General features: G+C 42.6%; 1 protein-coding gene across 12 annotated transcripts in view; it reads right to left on the bottom strand.

Moving 5' to 3' along the window:
- anks1aa (ankyrin repeat and sterile alpha motif domain containing 1Aa) overlaps positions 1–17,698 on the bottom strand; it is a 102,698-nt gene that overhangs the window by 23,725 nt on the left and 61,275 nt on the right. For 4 of the 12 annotated variants that reach the window (XM_078169876.1, XM_033628578.2, XM_078169878.1 and 1 more), the window contains 3 exons: positions 11,370–11,426; positions 9,859–9,928; positions 5,141–5,256 (listed from right to left, as the gene is read on the bottom strand). In XM_078169876.1, the coding sequence (XP_078026002.1) occupies positions 5,141–5,256; positions 9,859–9,928; positions 11,370–11,426 (243 nt within the window). Of the gene's footprint in view, positions 1–5,140; positions 5,360–9,858; positions 9,929–11,369; positions 11,427–17,698 lie in introns of those variants that run through there. The other 8 variants (XM_078169877.1, XM_033628582.2, XM_033628583.2 and 5 more) reach the window with 6 other exon arrangements.

Here is a 17,698-nt window from a genome sequence, read left to right as displayed (position 1 = left end):
CTCCATCAACCGCAACATGGTTGAGTTTATGGAGATATATGAGAAAAATTAAGGCACCCCTAGAAGAGTGTTCCGCGACCGGGAGAACCCGATGGACACGCTTAATGATGAGCAAATGAATGTGTACTTTAAATTTTACCAGAAGTCAGTTTATGATTATGACCATCTGGGATTTATCACTCAACTTCCTGAAGCTGCACTCTTCTAGCCCCTTTATAATTAACGAGTGCTCTGTGGTTTTATGCAATGGGACTTTTCTTGTCAGTTATTGGCAAGGTATTTCATGTAAGGCGTCATACTTAAGGAGCAAACTTAAGGTGCTCTGTACTACTGGCCCCGGACATTAAGGAAGGTTTTACCAGGAGCCATATTATCCGCAAAGGTCTCTTCCTCTTTTAAAACAAACAGACCAGGCAATTTAAACCCATAAAAACTGAATAAAGCAGTTTCACAATAAAAATCTGCAGGGGCGCTGCTGACTATGGTGGCTGATGTGAAAATGTGAATGGCCCTTTTCTGATGATTATAAACTGGGAAAAAAAGCCAATCTGCCAATATATCCCCCTAAATCTACACACTGACCCTTTAATGCAATAATGTATTTCATAATTCCTTATTTATTTATTCAGTATTGAACATTTCGGGGCTCCATAAATGTGCGGTGCCTCGAGTCTGGTGCTACTAATGAAATCAGACTGGTAACCGTGCCAACAATGAAACCTGTTCCTGTTCTATCCACCTCAATGCACACGAGCACATTTAACACAATTAGAAAAGTTTAGCAAAGACAAGGTGACTCAGAGGGCAAATCTCATTTCCAAATGAGACCCATTTGTGATTCTTAAAAGGTCAACATTTACCGAGAGAAGGACACGCTGTTTAAAGCCTGCAGCTTTTTTTCCCAAATCCTCTGGAGATTTCAGGAAGCCAGGTGGTCTGTAAGCCATGTTTAAAGATAGAAAAATTGCCAGCTCTCCACTTTGAAAAAAAGAAAAAGAGCGAGTACTCAGGGCTGAGGACGGTGTGAAAGACTAAAAGACAGTAGGAAGATTAAACCTGGAGAGTAACTTCAGAGGCTTCGGCGCAGAATTAAACATGGGTGTTGATGACACCGGATGAAAAGGAGAGAGGCAGATAAATGTGGAAATGCTCTCCTCTCAGGTTATGTAAAGGAGATTAAAGTATCATGCAGGTATCAGTGTATGCTGAAATTAGTCAGACACAGCTGGGGTCTACAGCTATAAGATAAAGAGCACGAAATACTCACATCTATTTTGGTTTTAATTTGTGTAAAGGTTCTAGCTTTGTAATGGTATCCATAACAGTTAAACATTGTTGCTTAGTAAGACAAAATCTGCTCTCTGGGGACCGAGAAGTCCTAATATACAATATTTATAAGTCTAATTAACACACTGTAATTAACAAGAAACCATAATGGGCATAATTTATCTCCAAACAACACCAAAGAGCCACCTGCCATACTCTAACTTTAATATGCAGCCAGAGGACGGACAAAGCAACTAAAACACCCTATAAAAAAGACTTAATGTAACTTCATAACTATTGAATTAACTGAAAGGTGACTCATATTAGGCTGCATGAAGTTTAACGCCCTTCTCTACACACTATACTCCATATTCTATTCATCTCACTGTGGGTTGGGTTCAGCTCATGACTGCTGTTGTCATGATTTTTGAGGCGGCTGCCCTAAATTTACAATTTCATAGTCTGTGAAAAATAATGCATTGAAACATTGGGTTCACCCCGGGCAAACATTTTATCTTTCCACACAGACAGAAAACCTCTTGTCAAATCATGAAAATGCCTTTGAAGATACAACACGCTGCTGGATAACAGGTTTTAACACTGTGTGACCGAATCAAGGAGTAATGCGGAGTACTGAGGTTAAAAGTGTGCCTTTGACAAGATGACATTGCCAACTACACAGCATGTGACTTACAGGGCATTAACACAGCAGCAAAACATTATATGCTATGTAAAGATATAGTGGTGTAATGGCGTCCTGAGCACAGAATGAAGTCACACTCCCTTTGTGTGTGTCGTAATCCAGGCATCTTTGTTTGTTGTTGGTGTGGACGTATCGACCGCACATGCATGTGTATCCCACTGGCTATTTATGTGATGGTTACCGCTGATATCTGGACGGTGTCATTGTAGAAGCATAGAGCCCACCCTCTGGTTTCTCCCCAGGTGAAACAGGCCCTTTCACACATGCATTGCAAACCTGAAATTAGCTAGATATTACCCGCAGTCTGTATCCGTTTAATGTACAAATCAATTGGACTGGACATTTTATTGTTTTTATCCTGCCAGCTCCCTAGGACAAAGTCTGCGTAATGTTCGATTGAGCCCATATGTGAATAGAGCAGGTAAGGGTCAGAAGAATTCACAGCAAGCAAGTGGGCGTGTTGATGATGCTTCCTGAAGAAAACAAACATACGCAGCTGAAGAAAGAGGTTCATTTACACAAAGACGGCAAGAAACTGTCTCACTGGAGAGATGACGAGATTTGGGAACTTCTGTCAGTGAGGTCCGAAGCCAAAATCATCAGACAAATTAAAGGAGTGGCAAGAAACTGTGTCGCTTAGGACGAAATTACAAACCGGCTACATGACTGCGGTGTAATCCACGTCATGTCCTGCCACCTGCAAACTCTCCTTAGGTGCCTTCCGCAAATGAACCACACTATTTCCAGTGGGTGACAGCTGTTTTGACACAAACAATCTACTGTTGTGTGCTACGTGTGTGAAAGAGAACAGCTGATGTTAGCTCTGTCAGCACTGTTGTCATTCTTAGCACTGTTTATTAAGGTAGCACTGTTAGATGCTCACTTCCAGCTCAGCCACCATCGTGTTGAGAACTGTGTGCAGACAATCCTGAACCAGACTCTGAATGATAGATATGCTCTGAATGTCACACACAGCTCATTTAAAGCAACATAAGACCACAGACATGTCATGGGTCTGGCTTAAAGGAGAATTGGTCATAAAAATAGAGTTGAATACAGGGATTGTTGTATACTGTGGAGGATTTCTACCTTTAGGGCTGTAACAGAAATGGAGCTACACTGGCTCATATACCATCTCATCTTTTCTATCTCTTTTTTAAAGGTATACAGTGAGGGTATTTTTACTGTTTGTAAACACATCATTGAAACTCCTCCCTACACTGCTCGTATGCTCCCTGCAGGCTGCTACTGTAGGAACGTTACATTTGATGTAATGGAAAAGCTGATACTACACAATTATTCAAAATATGATTGAATCACAAAATGGCCAAGTGCAATATCTAAATTTTTTGATACAGTTCAAATTTGTCAAAACATACCATTACAGATGCAGCACTGTTGTGATACAGAGATGCTCCTGCTCTTGTTTTTTTTTTCAGTGAACATGAAATGCAAAAAGTACCATTACCACTAAAATCGTGACTCATATCTCAATATCAGCCAAAATAATCGCAATATGATGTTTTTAGCATATCGTGCAGCCTTCAAGCTAACCAAGCTGACAGCTAGCACCCCCCCGTCCAACAGAAAACAGGCATCTAACTCCACCTCACTCTTCATCCCCATTCTCTCCTTAAAGTGCTCACCAGCAAAAGCGAAAGCCCGCCCCAGATTTACTCTAATTTTGTCAGCTTGCTGCGTTTTTTGGCACTGTGTCCACTGTGTGAAAATCCTGCACAGCTTATCTTTAAAATTGTTTTCTTTTGTGTTGTACAAACTTTAATTATTTTTAAAAGTTAGCTGAGATTAAATTAGTCAGATGAAATGGCCCAAAGTATTCTGGTGTGCAGATGATTAAAAATTGGAATAGATGTTTAATTTTGTTTTATTAAGTTTGTTAACTTTGTCCCAAAAGCCTGAAAAAGAAGGTAAAATGGACGATTTAATTAGTATTTACTCTGATCTCTCGAGTATTATATACTAACTGTTTGTCAGAGATTTGGAAATGTTTTTGTAGACAATGAAATTGTTTTTTCTTGGTTTTGGAGGGGTTGTTTGTTTGTTTGGTTTATACATTATTTGCAACATTAGATAAGCTGCATAAGACAATAATAAAAACTTAATTCATACAATTGTACATGTCAAGAATTTTGAGAGTTGTTGTCTTCCTGCATGAACATTCACAGTTTCTCACCAAACACAAAAAGTGAAATCAACTGTGGTGTTTGGACGGGATGAAAACCAGCAAACAGCTCTTCTTGTGTTAAAGAGAAGATGCATGACACGCCTGATGGAGGAGAAAACAGTTTTCATCTTGAAACACAAGACGGCAGTCTCATTCCCAACATACCCACCGGCTCAGCCTACCAGCTGGGTCCCTCTTTCTCTCCTCCATCAGTCCTCATTACTGACACAAGCAACGGAGCCAACTCATAGTGGCGTCGCACACTTTGGGCTCTATAAACTTGTCGGCTTGGCAACAGCATCCCATTGCTCACTGAGACGTCTCTCCGTTCTGGCCGGGCATCAGCTGCTTCTCAGGCAGCCGGCCCACTGACTGTAAGTGAGAGGCCACGACAGCGGCCTCCTCAGATGGAGACAGACTGTCTGAGAGCCTGAGAGCAGCATAAACCTAATTCAAGATGCAACAAGGAGTAATGATATCATAGTTCCCGTAAACAGAATATTTGACAGCACGGATCAAACTGCATATTGTCTGGTTGAAAGGATGTGTAAATCTAGCAAACATCGATGAATGCTCTGCCTCAGAGCCAAGAGGGAAGCTTCAGCCACTGAATCACTTAGAGGATATTGTGACTTTTATAAAGCATGTGTGGTATTGAGTTATGTGTTGAATCTACTCAGAATAAACAGTTTCTATAATAAAATCTTGCAGCTGCTGAAAAACAAGTGAGACTCATCGTAAAAAGGGAAGGGGTCGTTACAGGATTTCAGCTAATTGAACTTCAGATGAAGCTAATGGGATCATCTCACAGCTAATGGAGGGTGGCGTCAATTGGATTATTGCACAAAGACACAAACTGGAGTTAAGCAGGAGTGAGACAGTGAAAGACAACAGGAAACAGATCATAAAAGTGAGGGAAGACAAGTGGATGCAACAGTCAAGAGCATTAAGGTCAATTTAGACATTAAAAGAAGTGGGGAACTCACCATGTAGTGCAGGTCATCGAAGCCGTTCAGGAGTAGTTTGCTCTCGTACTGCGGCAGCCCCACGTGCTCCAGCCAGTCTCCCACAGGCTGGTCCAGCAGCCGGCCGGCAGCACCTGCTGACAGGGGAAAGCGCTTCAGGAGGGAGAAACCTTTCAGCCGGTAGCAGCGGCACTCTGAGGAGGAGACGTGGCATTGCCACATCATTCTCGGCCAGCAGAGCCGAGCGCACCAGCAACAGGAAGGCGGGGGAGACAGTGTCCTCTGTGGACAGGGCGTCAGCTCCCGCAGGGCAGCGGGGGCCGAACCACAGTCACCCAAGATGGCTTAACGTACCCCTGATCTCAGGGGAGAGGGAAATGATAAAGGGCTGTGAGCTGGTCTTTACCAGCTAATATCCATTAAATTCTCTGCTGTGACAGTCAGTCAGGAACATGCCAAAAACACATTTACAATCAACAAGACGCTGCCTCACTGGACTGAACAACAGTTCATCTCCAACTTGGAAAAAAGTCAAAATGTCCCATGTCAGGAGGTAACATCTTGTGTCCAAAAATTAAGCTGATTTAATTGAGATCCAGTTTTGTAATGAAGAGAAACTCAGAGATAAAGTGTTAACGTGTTTCAGCCACGCAGGAAGTTCTTGGGAAACTTGCAGCCAAGAAGCAGGTGACAGTTAATTACCAAACAGGCTCATCCCCGATTCACAGACACAACCTGCTCAGCATATAATCCACCACGCACGATCCAGACAGCAATCTACCTGAGAACATGACAGCGCTCACACGGAGAGTGGCAGGACAGACAGAAACTTGCAACGCCACTGTCATGAGCTGAGATTGATTGAGAAAAAAAGCGACACTGACGGCTGTCAGCAGCCTGAGCCAAGGGGAGCCTAACCTGTACAAGAACAGACGACTGCCTCTATTTCTTTACATAATACCAGTACGATATAACTCAATTTGAAAGCAAGAAACACACATTTTCTATTGTGATAATCAGACTTAAATTACCTTTAACTCTTAAGTGGATAACTGCATCTCAACCACTGTTAAAAGTTACATACCACCTAGAAAAAGCTGACAACTTACATTAACAAACATATCAAAACCTAACATTAATGTGTAAAATGCACATTTTAAAGCTTTTTTCTCCCCTTGTTAGCGCTTTCATCATTCATTCAACCTTGTGCAGAACCAATCCTGTTTTAGAGGAGATTCCCACGTCATAAATCCCATTTCTGGTCACTCCAGAAGCTTAGAAATGTGTCAACGGAGTAAAAAATCCAGTCAAGGATCCAATCACCTCCTTCAAAGAGCACTTAAGTAATAGCTGGCCCCCAGAATGAACTCCTCTGCAGACGAGAGTGCTCAAACTGTTTCTCCTCAGTCTGGTACAGTCTCTCAGATGTGGTCAAGTCCAGCAGCAGCCACTTCTAACCCCTCAGTAGTCCTCTGTGGGCTGAGGAGTGGACCACCTAATCCTACAGATGCCGTGGTGGCGTCCTTCTATTGTCCTGGCTGTTCACAATTCTGCTGCCTGCAATTCCTCTCTCCTCCCTTACTCTGTCTCCCTCTCCTCACTGCACACGCTTCCCCACTCCTCCCTCTCTCCCTCTCTCTGAAACACTGCAGGTGGCTGCTCTATGTCAGCGCGAGCTGCCGTTTCAGCTACAGAACCTCCACCCCTCATTACTCGCAGTCGCTCTTCTGTATCAGTCTTTTTCTTTTTCTCACACTCATTAGGTTTCCTTCACCCTCCTCCGTCATCTCTTTCACTCTGATGCAGAAGTAAATCAGCAAAGAGCAGAAAAGTACAGGAGACTGCGGGCACAGAGCCAATCAGCCAGAGACATCCCTGCTCCAGTCAACACTGAGAGGAGGCAAACACTGGACTGAATCAGAGCGAGTAGGGAGGAAAAAAAGTGCATCAAATAGAGAGGCTCCTCTCCAGCGAGTCCCTTGATGGCCTCCTGACAGCTGCTTCATTGAGACAGAGCTGAGGGCGCGCTGGCTCTGAGATGATTGAGGCTCACACATACAGAGGAGGAGTGGATTCAGGCGTGTTCAGGCCAGATAGATACAGCGAGTGATGGGCCGCTAACTACTTCACTGCAGTGGTCTCAGCTTTCCTCATGTCTACAGAGCAAAATGAGCTCATCTCCTGACATGCGTGCTGGTTAATATTTAAACAGCTCACTCGGGTGCAGGGCATAACAAACAGCAGGGCTCAAATCAGAAGACAGACAACTTTTGTGCAAAGCCGCTGCAATGCTTAAATATATTAAAATGTGGCTGAGGGAAAGTGTGAACTGGAGGTGAGTGATGAATAATGTGAAAGGCTGAAGGGAAGGAGTCAATTGTGCGGGTTTACTGCTACAGTCCCCGGGCGCTATCCATCAACTCTGACGACAGGCTTTTGAAAAGCCCAAAGAATAACAGGAGAGCAGGTACAGAATCCCTAACACAAAGACATTACTTTACAGAGTGAAAAAGCTAGATCTAGTAAAGTGTCTCTCAGGTGCTTTGGTCTTAAAATAAAAATACACCTGGTGCCTTCTGAGTTAGGTTTAGAGAGCAGTGCTTAGAAGCTAGGTGGCCGGTGTCACACACACACACACACACACACACACACACACACGGAGCAACCACTGCTTTGAAATAAGAACAGGGTTCCTGGTGGGAGTTTGCATAATAAGGTGACTAGTCCACTGGTTCTTAAACTGTTTGTCCCAAAATCTTCAGGCACACCTGTATTTATGTGTGCACAAAAGCTTCTATAATGTGTGTCATCACCCTTAAACGACATACGTAAATAAAAATAAGACAGGTAGCTTTCGGGATACTGTCTACTGACTTTTTTTTCTCTTTTCTTTCGTGGTAGGTCGTCTTCGCTGGTGATTTGTTGTAATTTGCTCCATACAATAAAGCGATTCATTGTCCCACTCACTGCTTTCTCCTTTTAAATGTTATCATTCCTCACACTGGCTGCCAATCGGGGCCTCTGATGTGTCACACGCTTAGAAATCCCACGCGACAAATTGGTTTAATTAAATTAAACTACATTTTTTAGCCAGAGTTTGCCTCTTTATTAGGAAATGGGTGCGCACAACATACTGGTGCAGTCAATTTAGATTCATTCATAACTTTTTGTATAGGCCCAGGTGAATATTGCAATAATAATGTGTGGTTAGCACAAAATCCCATGGCACACCAGGATTGGCATCATGGCATGGCACACCATTTGAGAAACACTGGACTAGTCGGTTAAACATTGCTACCCTCCCAAATCAGCAACAAAAATAACAGTCAGTTAAATTTATCATTCAATTTATTATTATTATTATTCTACTGTGTTCACTCACTAAAAATGCTGTTGTAATAGTCAGGCACATTTCCTAAAGATTTACTTTCCTTAATGTTAATCGTTAACTTTCATTTTGTCAGTTGTTTTGTAGGATAATGTGCAATGTTCACACTGCATGGTGCAAAGCGCTGCACATTTCAGCAGCACAGAAATTACAATTTGTTTGTTGAAAAATGTGATTAACGCCTTAAAATGGCTCTTATAATTTACACAATATTTTTTGGACAATTACAATTACTAACATTATAAATGAAATTGGGGCGGCAGTAGCTCAGTCCATAGGGACTTGGGTTAGGAGACAGAGGGTCGCCGCCTCAAGTTCCTGTATGGACCAAGTATGGTGGACTGGTGGCTGGAGCGGTGCCAGGTCACCTCCTAGACACTGTCGAGGTGCACTTGAAGCACCGAACCCCCAACTGCTTGGGGCGCCTGTCCACAGGTAGCTCCCTCGCGCTGACATCTCTCCATTTAATGCATGCATAGGTCTTGTTTGTGCGTGTGTGTATTTCAGGACTGTGTGTATATGAGTCCACCAGTCTACGTTTAAACTTCTGTTTAAACATCAGGGAAATTAGTCGTCATTAGTTCCTACACATTTTCCATTTCAAAATTCAAACAAACAAGCAACAAGCTAAATGAATCCATTAGGTCTCCACTCTCTGCACCGCAGGTTGAGTAAAGCTATTTAAAGGTGTTTTCTTACCACTCTGTGCAGCTGCTAATGTCGATCCCTCTTCTCACCTGTTCTATTAAAACCAACTGTCTGCTCGCATTATACTTTTGTACCCAATCCTCTGTTGCTAACTGAATCGCAATTTGTTTTTGGATCATTGACCGTGTGTCCCAGACACCTGATTTCCCCTGAGGGCACCGATACGGATCAAAGCATTCAGAGGATGATTATACAGCAAATCCAAGCAGTTCTGGTGTGGAGCACAAGACAAGTACGGTAACTGTCAGAGAAGTTCCTGTGAGAATAAACCCAAGTGGACCACATACTTAGGCTGATTAAAGGTTTTCAGGAAATGTAGGCAGAAATACTGCCTGCCGAGATCTCTGCCTACTGCCAAATGGGTTATTTAGGGTTTCTACATTCAAACCTGGAGCGCTTGCAGTAAGATTCACAAGAGATTAATAATGCAACAGTGGTGAAATTTATTACAGAGGTGAGCAGGAACAGATAAAAATCAGCAGTAAGAGCTTAAGAAAAACGACTGAGTTCACTCTTTTCCCCTCAAATTTTCAGCTGTTGCCTGTAATTAATTCTTAAATATTAAAAAACCCACTCAATTTATAGCTGTTGAACTCTAATTAACATTTAACAGGATGAAAAGGCAGTGACGATCATACTGTACCTGGTGTAGCATATTGCTGATCTCTGGAAAAATCGATGCCAGCACCAATCAGCGTCATGATCTTCTCGATCTGAGGACAGGAACAGAAGACAGAGATAAGAACCTGGAGCAGCCTGTGTAGTTTAGCCTCCACCTCTCACCAGCAGCAAAAATACAAAGAAATGTCCCCATGCCTTAAACATTAAACCACCAAATGTTCCAGTCACCCCGCAAAAGCAAATGACAGCACTAAGGGTGCCTTTAGCGAGAGAGAAGTCAGTCACAGTGGTTTTATGGAGACGCATAAATAAAGGTTTTGAAGGGCTTCGTAAGCAGCTGTGCCACGGTTGATTGCCTTTATATCTCATTTATGGCCTCGGCGTTCCAGTCGTGTCTATTGGCTCTTGGTTTCAGGTAGCTGCTTCTCATCTGCTGCCTGCAGCCAAAACAATACTGATTTACACAGACGGCCGCGTCTGACAATCTGATGTAAATGATCACAAAGCAGAAGTTTTAAGGCAATCGAGCTGAGAGAAGAAGTGTGCAAGTTTAAGGAAAAGATACAGAAACAATGTCAAGTGATTTATGCTTTTCATCTGTTTGTACAATACCTGTGTCTGCTTCCCTAACACTTGTCAGTTGCTTTAAAGCAACTTAATCATAAGCACAAATTCACAGAAAGCCAGAGAGGAAAGGGTAATAACTAAAAACAGGAAAGACACCCAGATTCCCATCTTTTCTTGCAGTAATTTCATGCATTTCTACAGAATGCATGTGATCACTACTACAGTGTTTTCCCCAAGCAAAGTCACAGATACCCACGCCTCATACACATTCAGAAATATTCCCTGAAATGCATTCATTACGGCACCGAGGCAGCAGAGGGCCACTGAGCTACAATATTACACCTGTCACAGCACAGAAACATACCCCCCATTTTAAATCCACTGTATGCATGAACATGTGAAGCACAGAAAATGAATAGGTAGAGACTGACGGTGCTGTCGCACGAGTCAGGTGCTGTCACTCTCTTTTTATTAAACTGAGTGATCTTCATTCTGGCTTTTTTGGAAAATATTTCATGTGAAGAGATTGTCCGGGCTGCTGCTCTAAAAGCCCCAAGACAGGTTATATGTCCCCATTAGTATAATTATACGAGGCAATAAAGCGCTATCGGGAGAAAAAAGGGAACATTTGTTAGGTTCTCATCATCATCTGTATCCATACATGGATGTTTAGTAGTGAAATGGCTTCTAATTGAAAGAGGAATGTCAGAGATAGAAATTTAACTTTGAAGAATGATGCATTTGTTTAAATGTACTGCTGCCAGACTGGAGAGTTAAAACTGAATTAGAGCTGCGAGACTTGCTTAGAAGAAGAAATGAATAATCACTGAGATTATACCATTCCGAAAGGGTTCATGAAAACTGAAAAGGGTCCCATCTACCTCTACAAAGAGTGCCCCGAAACAGGACAGAGCCAAGCCCCCCAAAAAGGACCAAGAGATATTTATATGAAGATGGACGTCTTACGCTCTCAGCAGAATTAGATCTTCGTGGTATTGTGGTAGGAGAGTTCGTCGGTGTCTGCTAAGAGAAAACTGAGGGTTCGGTTTTGCCCTTATTTATACACCTACCTACACCATGCCAAATATTCTCTGGCAAGTGGATTTTAATCATACTGTCTTACACAAAGATCCCCTACACAGCTGGTACAGAAAACAGTAAACTGAATGTAACTGGAACACTTTGAAGTGGAAAAATGTGCATGTCTAGTGCATGAGCAATGTGTTGGTAAAGGGATGGGGTTCTGGTGTGAATTGTGAGTGTTGGAGATATCAGCTGTAGAGATGTCTGCCTTCTCTCCAGTCTAATACAACTAGATGGCACTTGGCTTGTGGTGCTTAAAACACCAAAAACTACCTCTGAAAAGCTCAACAGCAATGTCTCTTTCCAGAAATCATGACCCAGATACTCAAGATAATCCACAGACCTTGTTGTGAGCAGTTTCATGTAGGAACTATTTTCCTTCTACTAAGTTATAGCTGCCAACCGTATCACCATGCAGAAGTAGGCGTGCATCTACTCATGGACGAGACGCTTGTGTTTGTCACAGCAGGAGATGTGAGCATTAATCTCTCGGCTGAGCTGTAACATATGCTAGCTCAGTGGTGCTAGGTGAGCTAGCAGTAGATGCACAGTAACAGCAAGGTCCAGGGCAGAACAATTAGGCAAACATGGAGGTGCTAAAAACTGCAGTTCCTTGAATGTCCACTTGAGGCTGGCTCCAGAAGCCAGTCAATCCCCATAGACCCCCATGTTAAAATGCCCAACTTCATAGCAGTCATCAGTTCAGTCAGTTCCACCATCTTTTCCGAATATGGTCACTTCTAACTCCAAAAACCCAAGATGGTGACTTCTGATATGCCGAACTCAAGGCTTCAAAAGGGCAGTCCACAAACCAATAGGTGACATCACAGTGGCTACATTCATTATTCATACACTCTATAAGATGTACACTTCCTTTTGTGCAGTGATACAGTTGGCAGATGTAGTTTGGAAAGAAAATAGTTCCTACATAAACTACACAACAAGGTCTGTGGATTATCTTGAGTAACCAGTTCATGATTTCCGAAAAGAGACATTGCTGTTGTGCTTTTAAAATGCATTTTTGGCACTTTGAGCACCACAAGCCGAGTGCCATCTAGTTCTACTATAGTGAAGAGAGGCCAGACATCTCTGCAGCTGATATCTCCAACACTGCAACTCAAACCAAAACAATATCGACTGATAAACAGCACTACAGGTAAGAGAAAACACATGAATTTCTGATTTTGGGGTGAACTGTTCCTTTAAATCATTGACGATTCAGTGGGAGAATCCATCAGCCATCGTGGAGCCTGATGATCACACTCTGCACTGCAGTATGCAGTAGAAAATATCACTCTTACGCTGCATTCTCTGTTATTTTATATTCAACATTAATCTTCAGCACCTCAGAGAAAAAATACCTCATTTCTAGAGTCTAGTCAGGAGTGAAGTAAAGGAGAGGTGTGAGACGAAGGTCAGAGGGTGGACCACATTATTTTAGTTATCCATCTGCTGCATTTCACTTCTTCATAATGTTGATTATAATACAGCATATTGACCAGATGGTAGATTAGTCACACAAGCTTGAGACACAACCTCCATCTATCAGCACCACATGCTCCCTACATCAGTCATTAAGCAGGAGTGTTGATGGTGAATTGGCAGCACCTCTCCTACCTGAGCAGAGACCCGGATGAGTCAGCAAAAAATAGGTGGCTACAGAATGTATGAGAGTGTCTCTGCATGATGCGTCAGGGGTTTTATCTTGCTTAACCAAACAGAAAATATTCTCCACGTACTTTTGAGAAGGTCAACCGAAAAACTGAATATGAACATAATCACATATAAAGAAAGTGTGTGAGATGTTTTTGTATCATGTAGTTTCTGAGTTTTTCTACAGCCAGGATACTCTCACTGTCTTAAAACCTGATAGATGTAAGATAAAGAACTGGATGACAAAGGAGGCTTGGCTTTGATATTTGAGGAATAATGGCTGACGCTGAGCAGATGGTGTCCTTGTGAAATAGGTGACATGCTAGAATGTGATCAAGTCTTGGTTCTCTTGGACTGTGGAAAAGGAGGAGCAACTGGTGGAGTTGTGGAGTGAACAAAAGCCGGTGTTTGATTCCACGTCTTTTATTGAGTAATCTTAACTTTTGAAACAGTCTGCCTCTCATTCCCACAGTCTTGTCCCACTGAAAAAGCGCAGCTAACCATCGGAGGCTGGTAGCGAGCAGAGGTGCCAAAATCCAAAATGTAAAGTCGTACGTAAATACAGTTTGTCTTCAACCCTGTTTCCACCGAGCAGTACAGTTCAGTTCGGTATGCATTTTTTCCATTTCCACTGCAGAAAGTTGTGGCTTTTATTGATTATATTGATGCCAAATTCACAAGAACACTTCATCTTGTCTTGAGTTATGTTTTTTTACAGACACTTAAGTAACTGTTAATATGTCATAGTTTGGCATAATATTTTGCACCAGGAGTGGGATGGGAAATAACCTTGGAAGGAATCCAGTTGTTGTCTTGCAAATAGTGACCCTGCAAGATCCGCAGTCTTTGCAAAAGCTTTAAAAACTCAAGTCTTTTCAAAATCTTCTGGAGTATGGTAGGCATCAGCTGATATGGCGAACTTGTTGTAACTTGCTTATTTACACATCCAGCAGTTATGAAGCAACGTCATCATTCTTTTAGACTTGTGTTTCTGGCCGCCTGATGAATGTAAGTCTAATATTCACTCTCTTTTTGCTCTGTTTTTGGTCTCCACCAACTCCTAATATTAATATCTGTCTCTTTAGCTGCTAAATGCTCCACTACATTCACCAGCTAGCCGCTAACTATGTCTATCTGCTGTGTGGAGCTGAGCAGGTGCAGCACGCGTACGTTGCTCCCATAATAACCTAAATTATTAAGCCTCAGCAGGACAAAGGCAATTAGAAAGCTGCTGATGAACACTGGTATTAATCAGGGGTCCAATATGTAAAATCACACATGCACAGAGCTGTTGTAGCTCCTGTGATAATGAGGACGGGGGGGCAGTGCTCTCGTCTCATAAAGCGGCCGAGGTCTGTACTGAAGGGAGGATAATGCTCCTGTCAGCGGCATCACTTCTCGGCAATGAGCAGAAGGGGGGCAATAAGGAGCTCTGACATGCAATTCAACTGCCAAGGTTATTTCTTTAGCTCGCAGGGGACAGGACATGGCTGTGTTCTTTTCAACAGTGAAGCAGAGGTTGTAATATTCTGTCCCCACACCACTGTCGCATCTGCAGCGACCTCGGGGTGCCTCTCTGAATGACTGGGGCTGCAGTGTTTAAGAGGAAACAAATGAGGGTGAGTGGTTGCATGTTAAACACACTCACACTGCAGGTAAGGTCAGTGCACCGAGCTTTTTCCTTTAAACACAAGTATAGATTCAAGAACAAAAATGCAGCTGCATACTTTCTCAATGTATCGGCTTCACTCGTCCAGTATAATGGAAAAGGGAACACTAGCTGCTCCAATGAGATTTAGAAGCAGCTACCGTGAAAGGCAGGTGTGATGTACTGTTGGAGCTGGGTAAATATATCCTTATCAGGGGACTCGGCCCAGTGATTTCCTCAAGGTAAAACACATCCACAACAAGAAAAAGCCTCTGAATTTCATGGTTGGGGACTGAGAAGCTCGGTGTCATGAGAGAATTAATAGAGGGGAGGGAGACGAATGTGTTTTTGTGCTGCGGGATCGAATCAATAGAGAGAACCTGAAATGGAGAGGCGTCCATTGTGAGGGGGACTCGGCATGAGCAGGGAGGTACAATGAGGAAGGTCAGAAGTCAGCGGCGAGGCGGAGGTCAACAGCTGAAGAGGCAGCGGTGACGGGAGATGGTCAGGAGATTAAAGACACATGAACCCATTTATCATGCTTCTCACAGCAGGCCCGCTGCTCTAGGATGACTGAGCAGAATAACTTGGCTGCTGTTTTACTGTGATTTGAAAACATAAAGTGTTCTTTCATTATCAGCCTTGAGAATCTCGAACAATACGCAACCAAAGCTCAAAGAGAGAACGGAGGAGGGGGGTGAGGGAGCTAAAGGACGACTGGCAGAGCTTGTTGAGGGTGAAATAAAAGGCTGCTGCAGAGAGTGTGCCCGGACCACCGGCCTCAAATTGGCAAGCTGGCATCAAAACAAGGGTTGGATGGAAAACTATGGATTAGTGAACGGAACACAAACGCACCACCGTCTAAAGCAGGTGCCAGCACCTCAATGCCACAGTGGGACAAAGCGCTGTCAGCAGTCCCATCAACATCCTCCGGAAATAGCACAATGTCATGCCTGTGTTTTTAAGCACAATGTCCCTTCAACACAACTTCAAGAACTTTGCAAACTCATCCCCAAAGGATGTAGAAATATGTGTATGTATTAGGGATTCATCTTCTGAACATCGGTACAGGCCGATACTCTCCTTGTTGACTGCCATCAGTCATCTGCGACATTCACCGATGGCAGTGACCAATGTTTTTCTGTCGTGTCTCATCAGTTTTGCACGAGCTAATAAACAGAGCTCCAGCGAACAGCTTCACAAAAAGCAAACATTTTTGGGAAGAACACAGATCTCCCACAAGAAGCTTTTGGGGAAAAAAGGACGCAATAAACTATCGACACGTCATGGAATGCACCGTATTTTTTACCCTGATAATGCTACACTGTGTTAGCGGCCAGTAGCCAGAGATAACAGCTGGCAGAGGTTGCATAGAGTTACATTACAATGTGTTCAAGCTCTATTCTGTAAGAATCTTAGACTTATTTAGTTCTTTGCCTGAAACTATATCAGGCACCTATTTATTGGCTATACATCGGTATTTATCAATTTTTGCCTTGTTGACTGTCATCGGCCTACCAGCAAATAACATGACATTCGCCAGGGGCAACAGCTGATGTTTTTCTGTTGTGATACGTCAATTTAGGCTAAAAAGTAGGACTCAACAGCTAACAGTGTCCTGTTGTCCCGGGGACAATAGAAAACCTGTTTGGGACCAACAGAGATCTTCCCCAGGGTGCCTATGGGAGAAAAGGACGCAAAAAACTCACTATCCTGACTACGCATCAGGAGGCGCACCCTATTTTTTTATGTGTGGACAACAAATCTGTGTTGAGATTAGAAGAAGGAGGGCAAATTAATGTTAGCTCCTAGCAGCTGGTGGCTGTGACTAACAGCTAACGGAGGTGGAATAGTTAAATCAAGATGCATTTAAGCTTTATTCAGTAAAAATGAGTATTGGGTGAAGGTAAATTATAATGTTATCATGATGTGCTCAAATGTAATTTTGTAAAATGTAGTTTCGGTGAGAAACTTGAAAAAATACAGTTGTTAAAGGAGAAATTTGTTCATGTTTTCAATTAAAAAATACAATAAAAAATAGATACTAAAGAGGGAATTATGATACATTATTTACAGTAAAAAGGCTTTTGAATGCAGTTATTATTATTTTTTAAAGATGTTTTTCATGTGGAAGAACGTTATAGTAAAGGTTTTAAACCTGCTCATTCTTCTTCGAATTAAGACTTCATAACAGTTCAAGTATTTTTTATTTTTTTTAATATAGATTTCTTTGTTTCCCCGACACAATAGAGGGAATGAATAGAAATGAAAACAAAAGAAACAACAACAACAACAAAAATATCGGTATCAGCTGTCAGCCAAACTGTTATTTTAAACTAATTTTCCATGCCTCCCTAATATGTATCTTCCAATAATGTGAAATCCTTTGTAGCAGTTAGAACAGACCCCTTCTCTCCAGTGACTCAACTCAAGGACCACTCAGTAGTGGCTGCATGTCTCTGCCCCCCGTGGCTCTCCTGTGTTCTCCCCCTGGTGGGGATTAAAGAATAGATTTCCCCTGCTGGTTGCACCGGGCCATGACAGACACACCCACGGTTTGGTTTGATCTCAGCAGGTCAAACACACGAGACTTCCCCATAACAAACGGCAAGGCCACTTCTCTCCTCGCAGAAAACAAAAGCTGCACCAAATCCACAATGAGTTCATGAACACAGCAACACGAGACAGGGGACAAAAAGAACAAAGAGATGCTGCATGAATTGCCCGCAGATTTTAAAATGCCACAGAGGATTAACTTTTTAAAGAACACGCTCAAAAGTAGAAGGACAATGTGAGGGAGAGGTTTGAGCTTTTCCCCGCTCCATTGTGCTGTATTTAGCAATCAGCGCATACCAATCGAACAGGCTTTACAAGAAATATAATATCCAAAGAAGTGCTAGAAAGCATCAAT

This window comes from Epinephelus lanceolatus, chromosome 8 (assembly GCF_041903045.1).
Source record: "Epinephelus lanceolatus isolate andai-2023 chromosome 8, ASM4190304v1, whole genome shotgun sequence".
Classification (NCBI taxonomy): Eukaryota; Metazoa; Chordata; class Actinopteri; order Perciformes; family Serranidae; genus Epinephelus; species Epinephelus lanceolatus.
The sequence above is the reverse complement of the archived record's forward strand: the minus strand, read 5'-3'. Positions and strand labels throughout refer to the sequence as shown.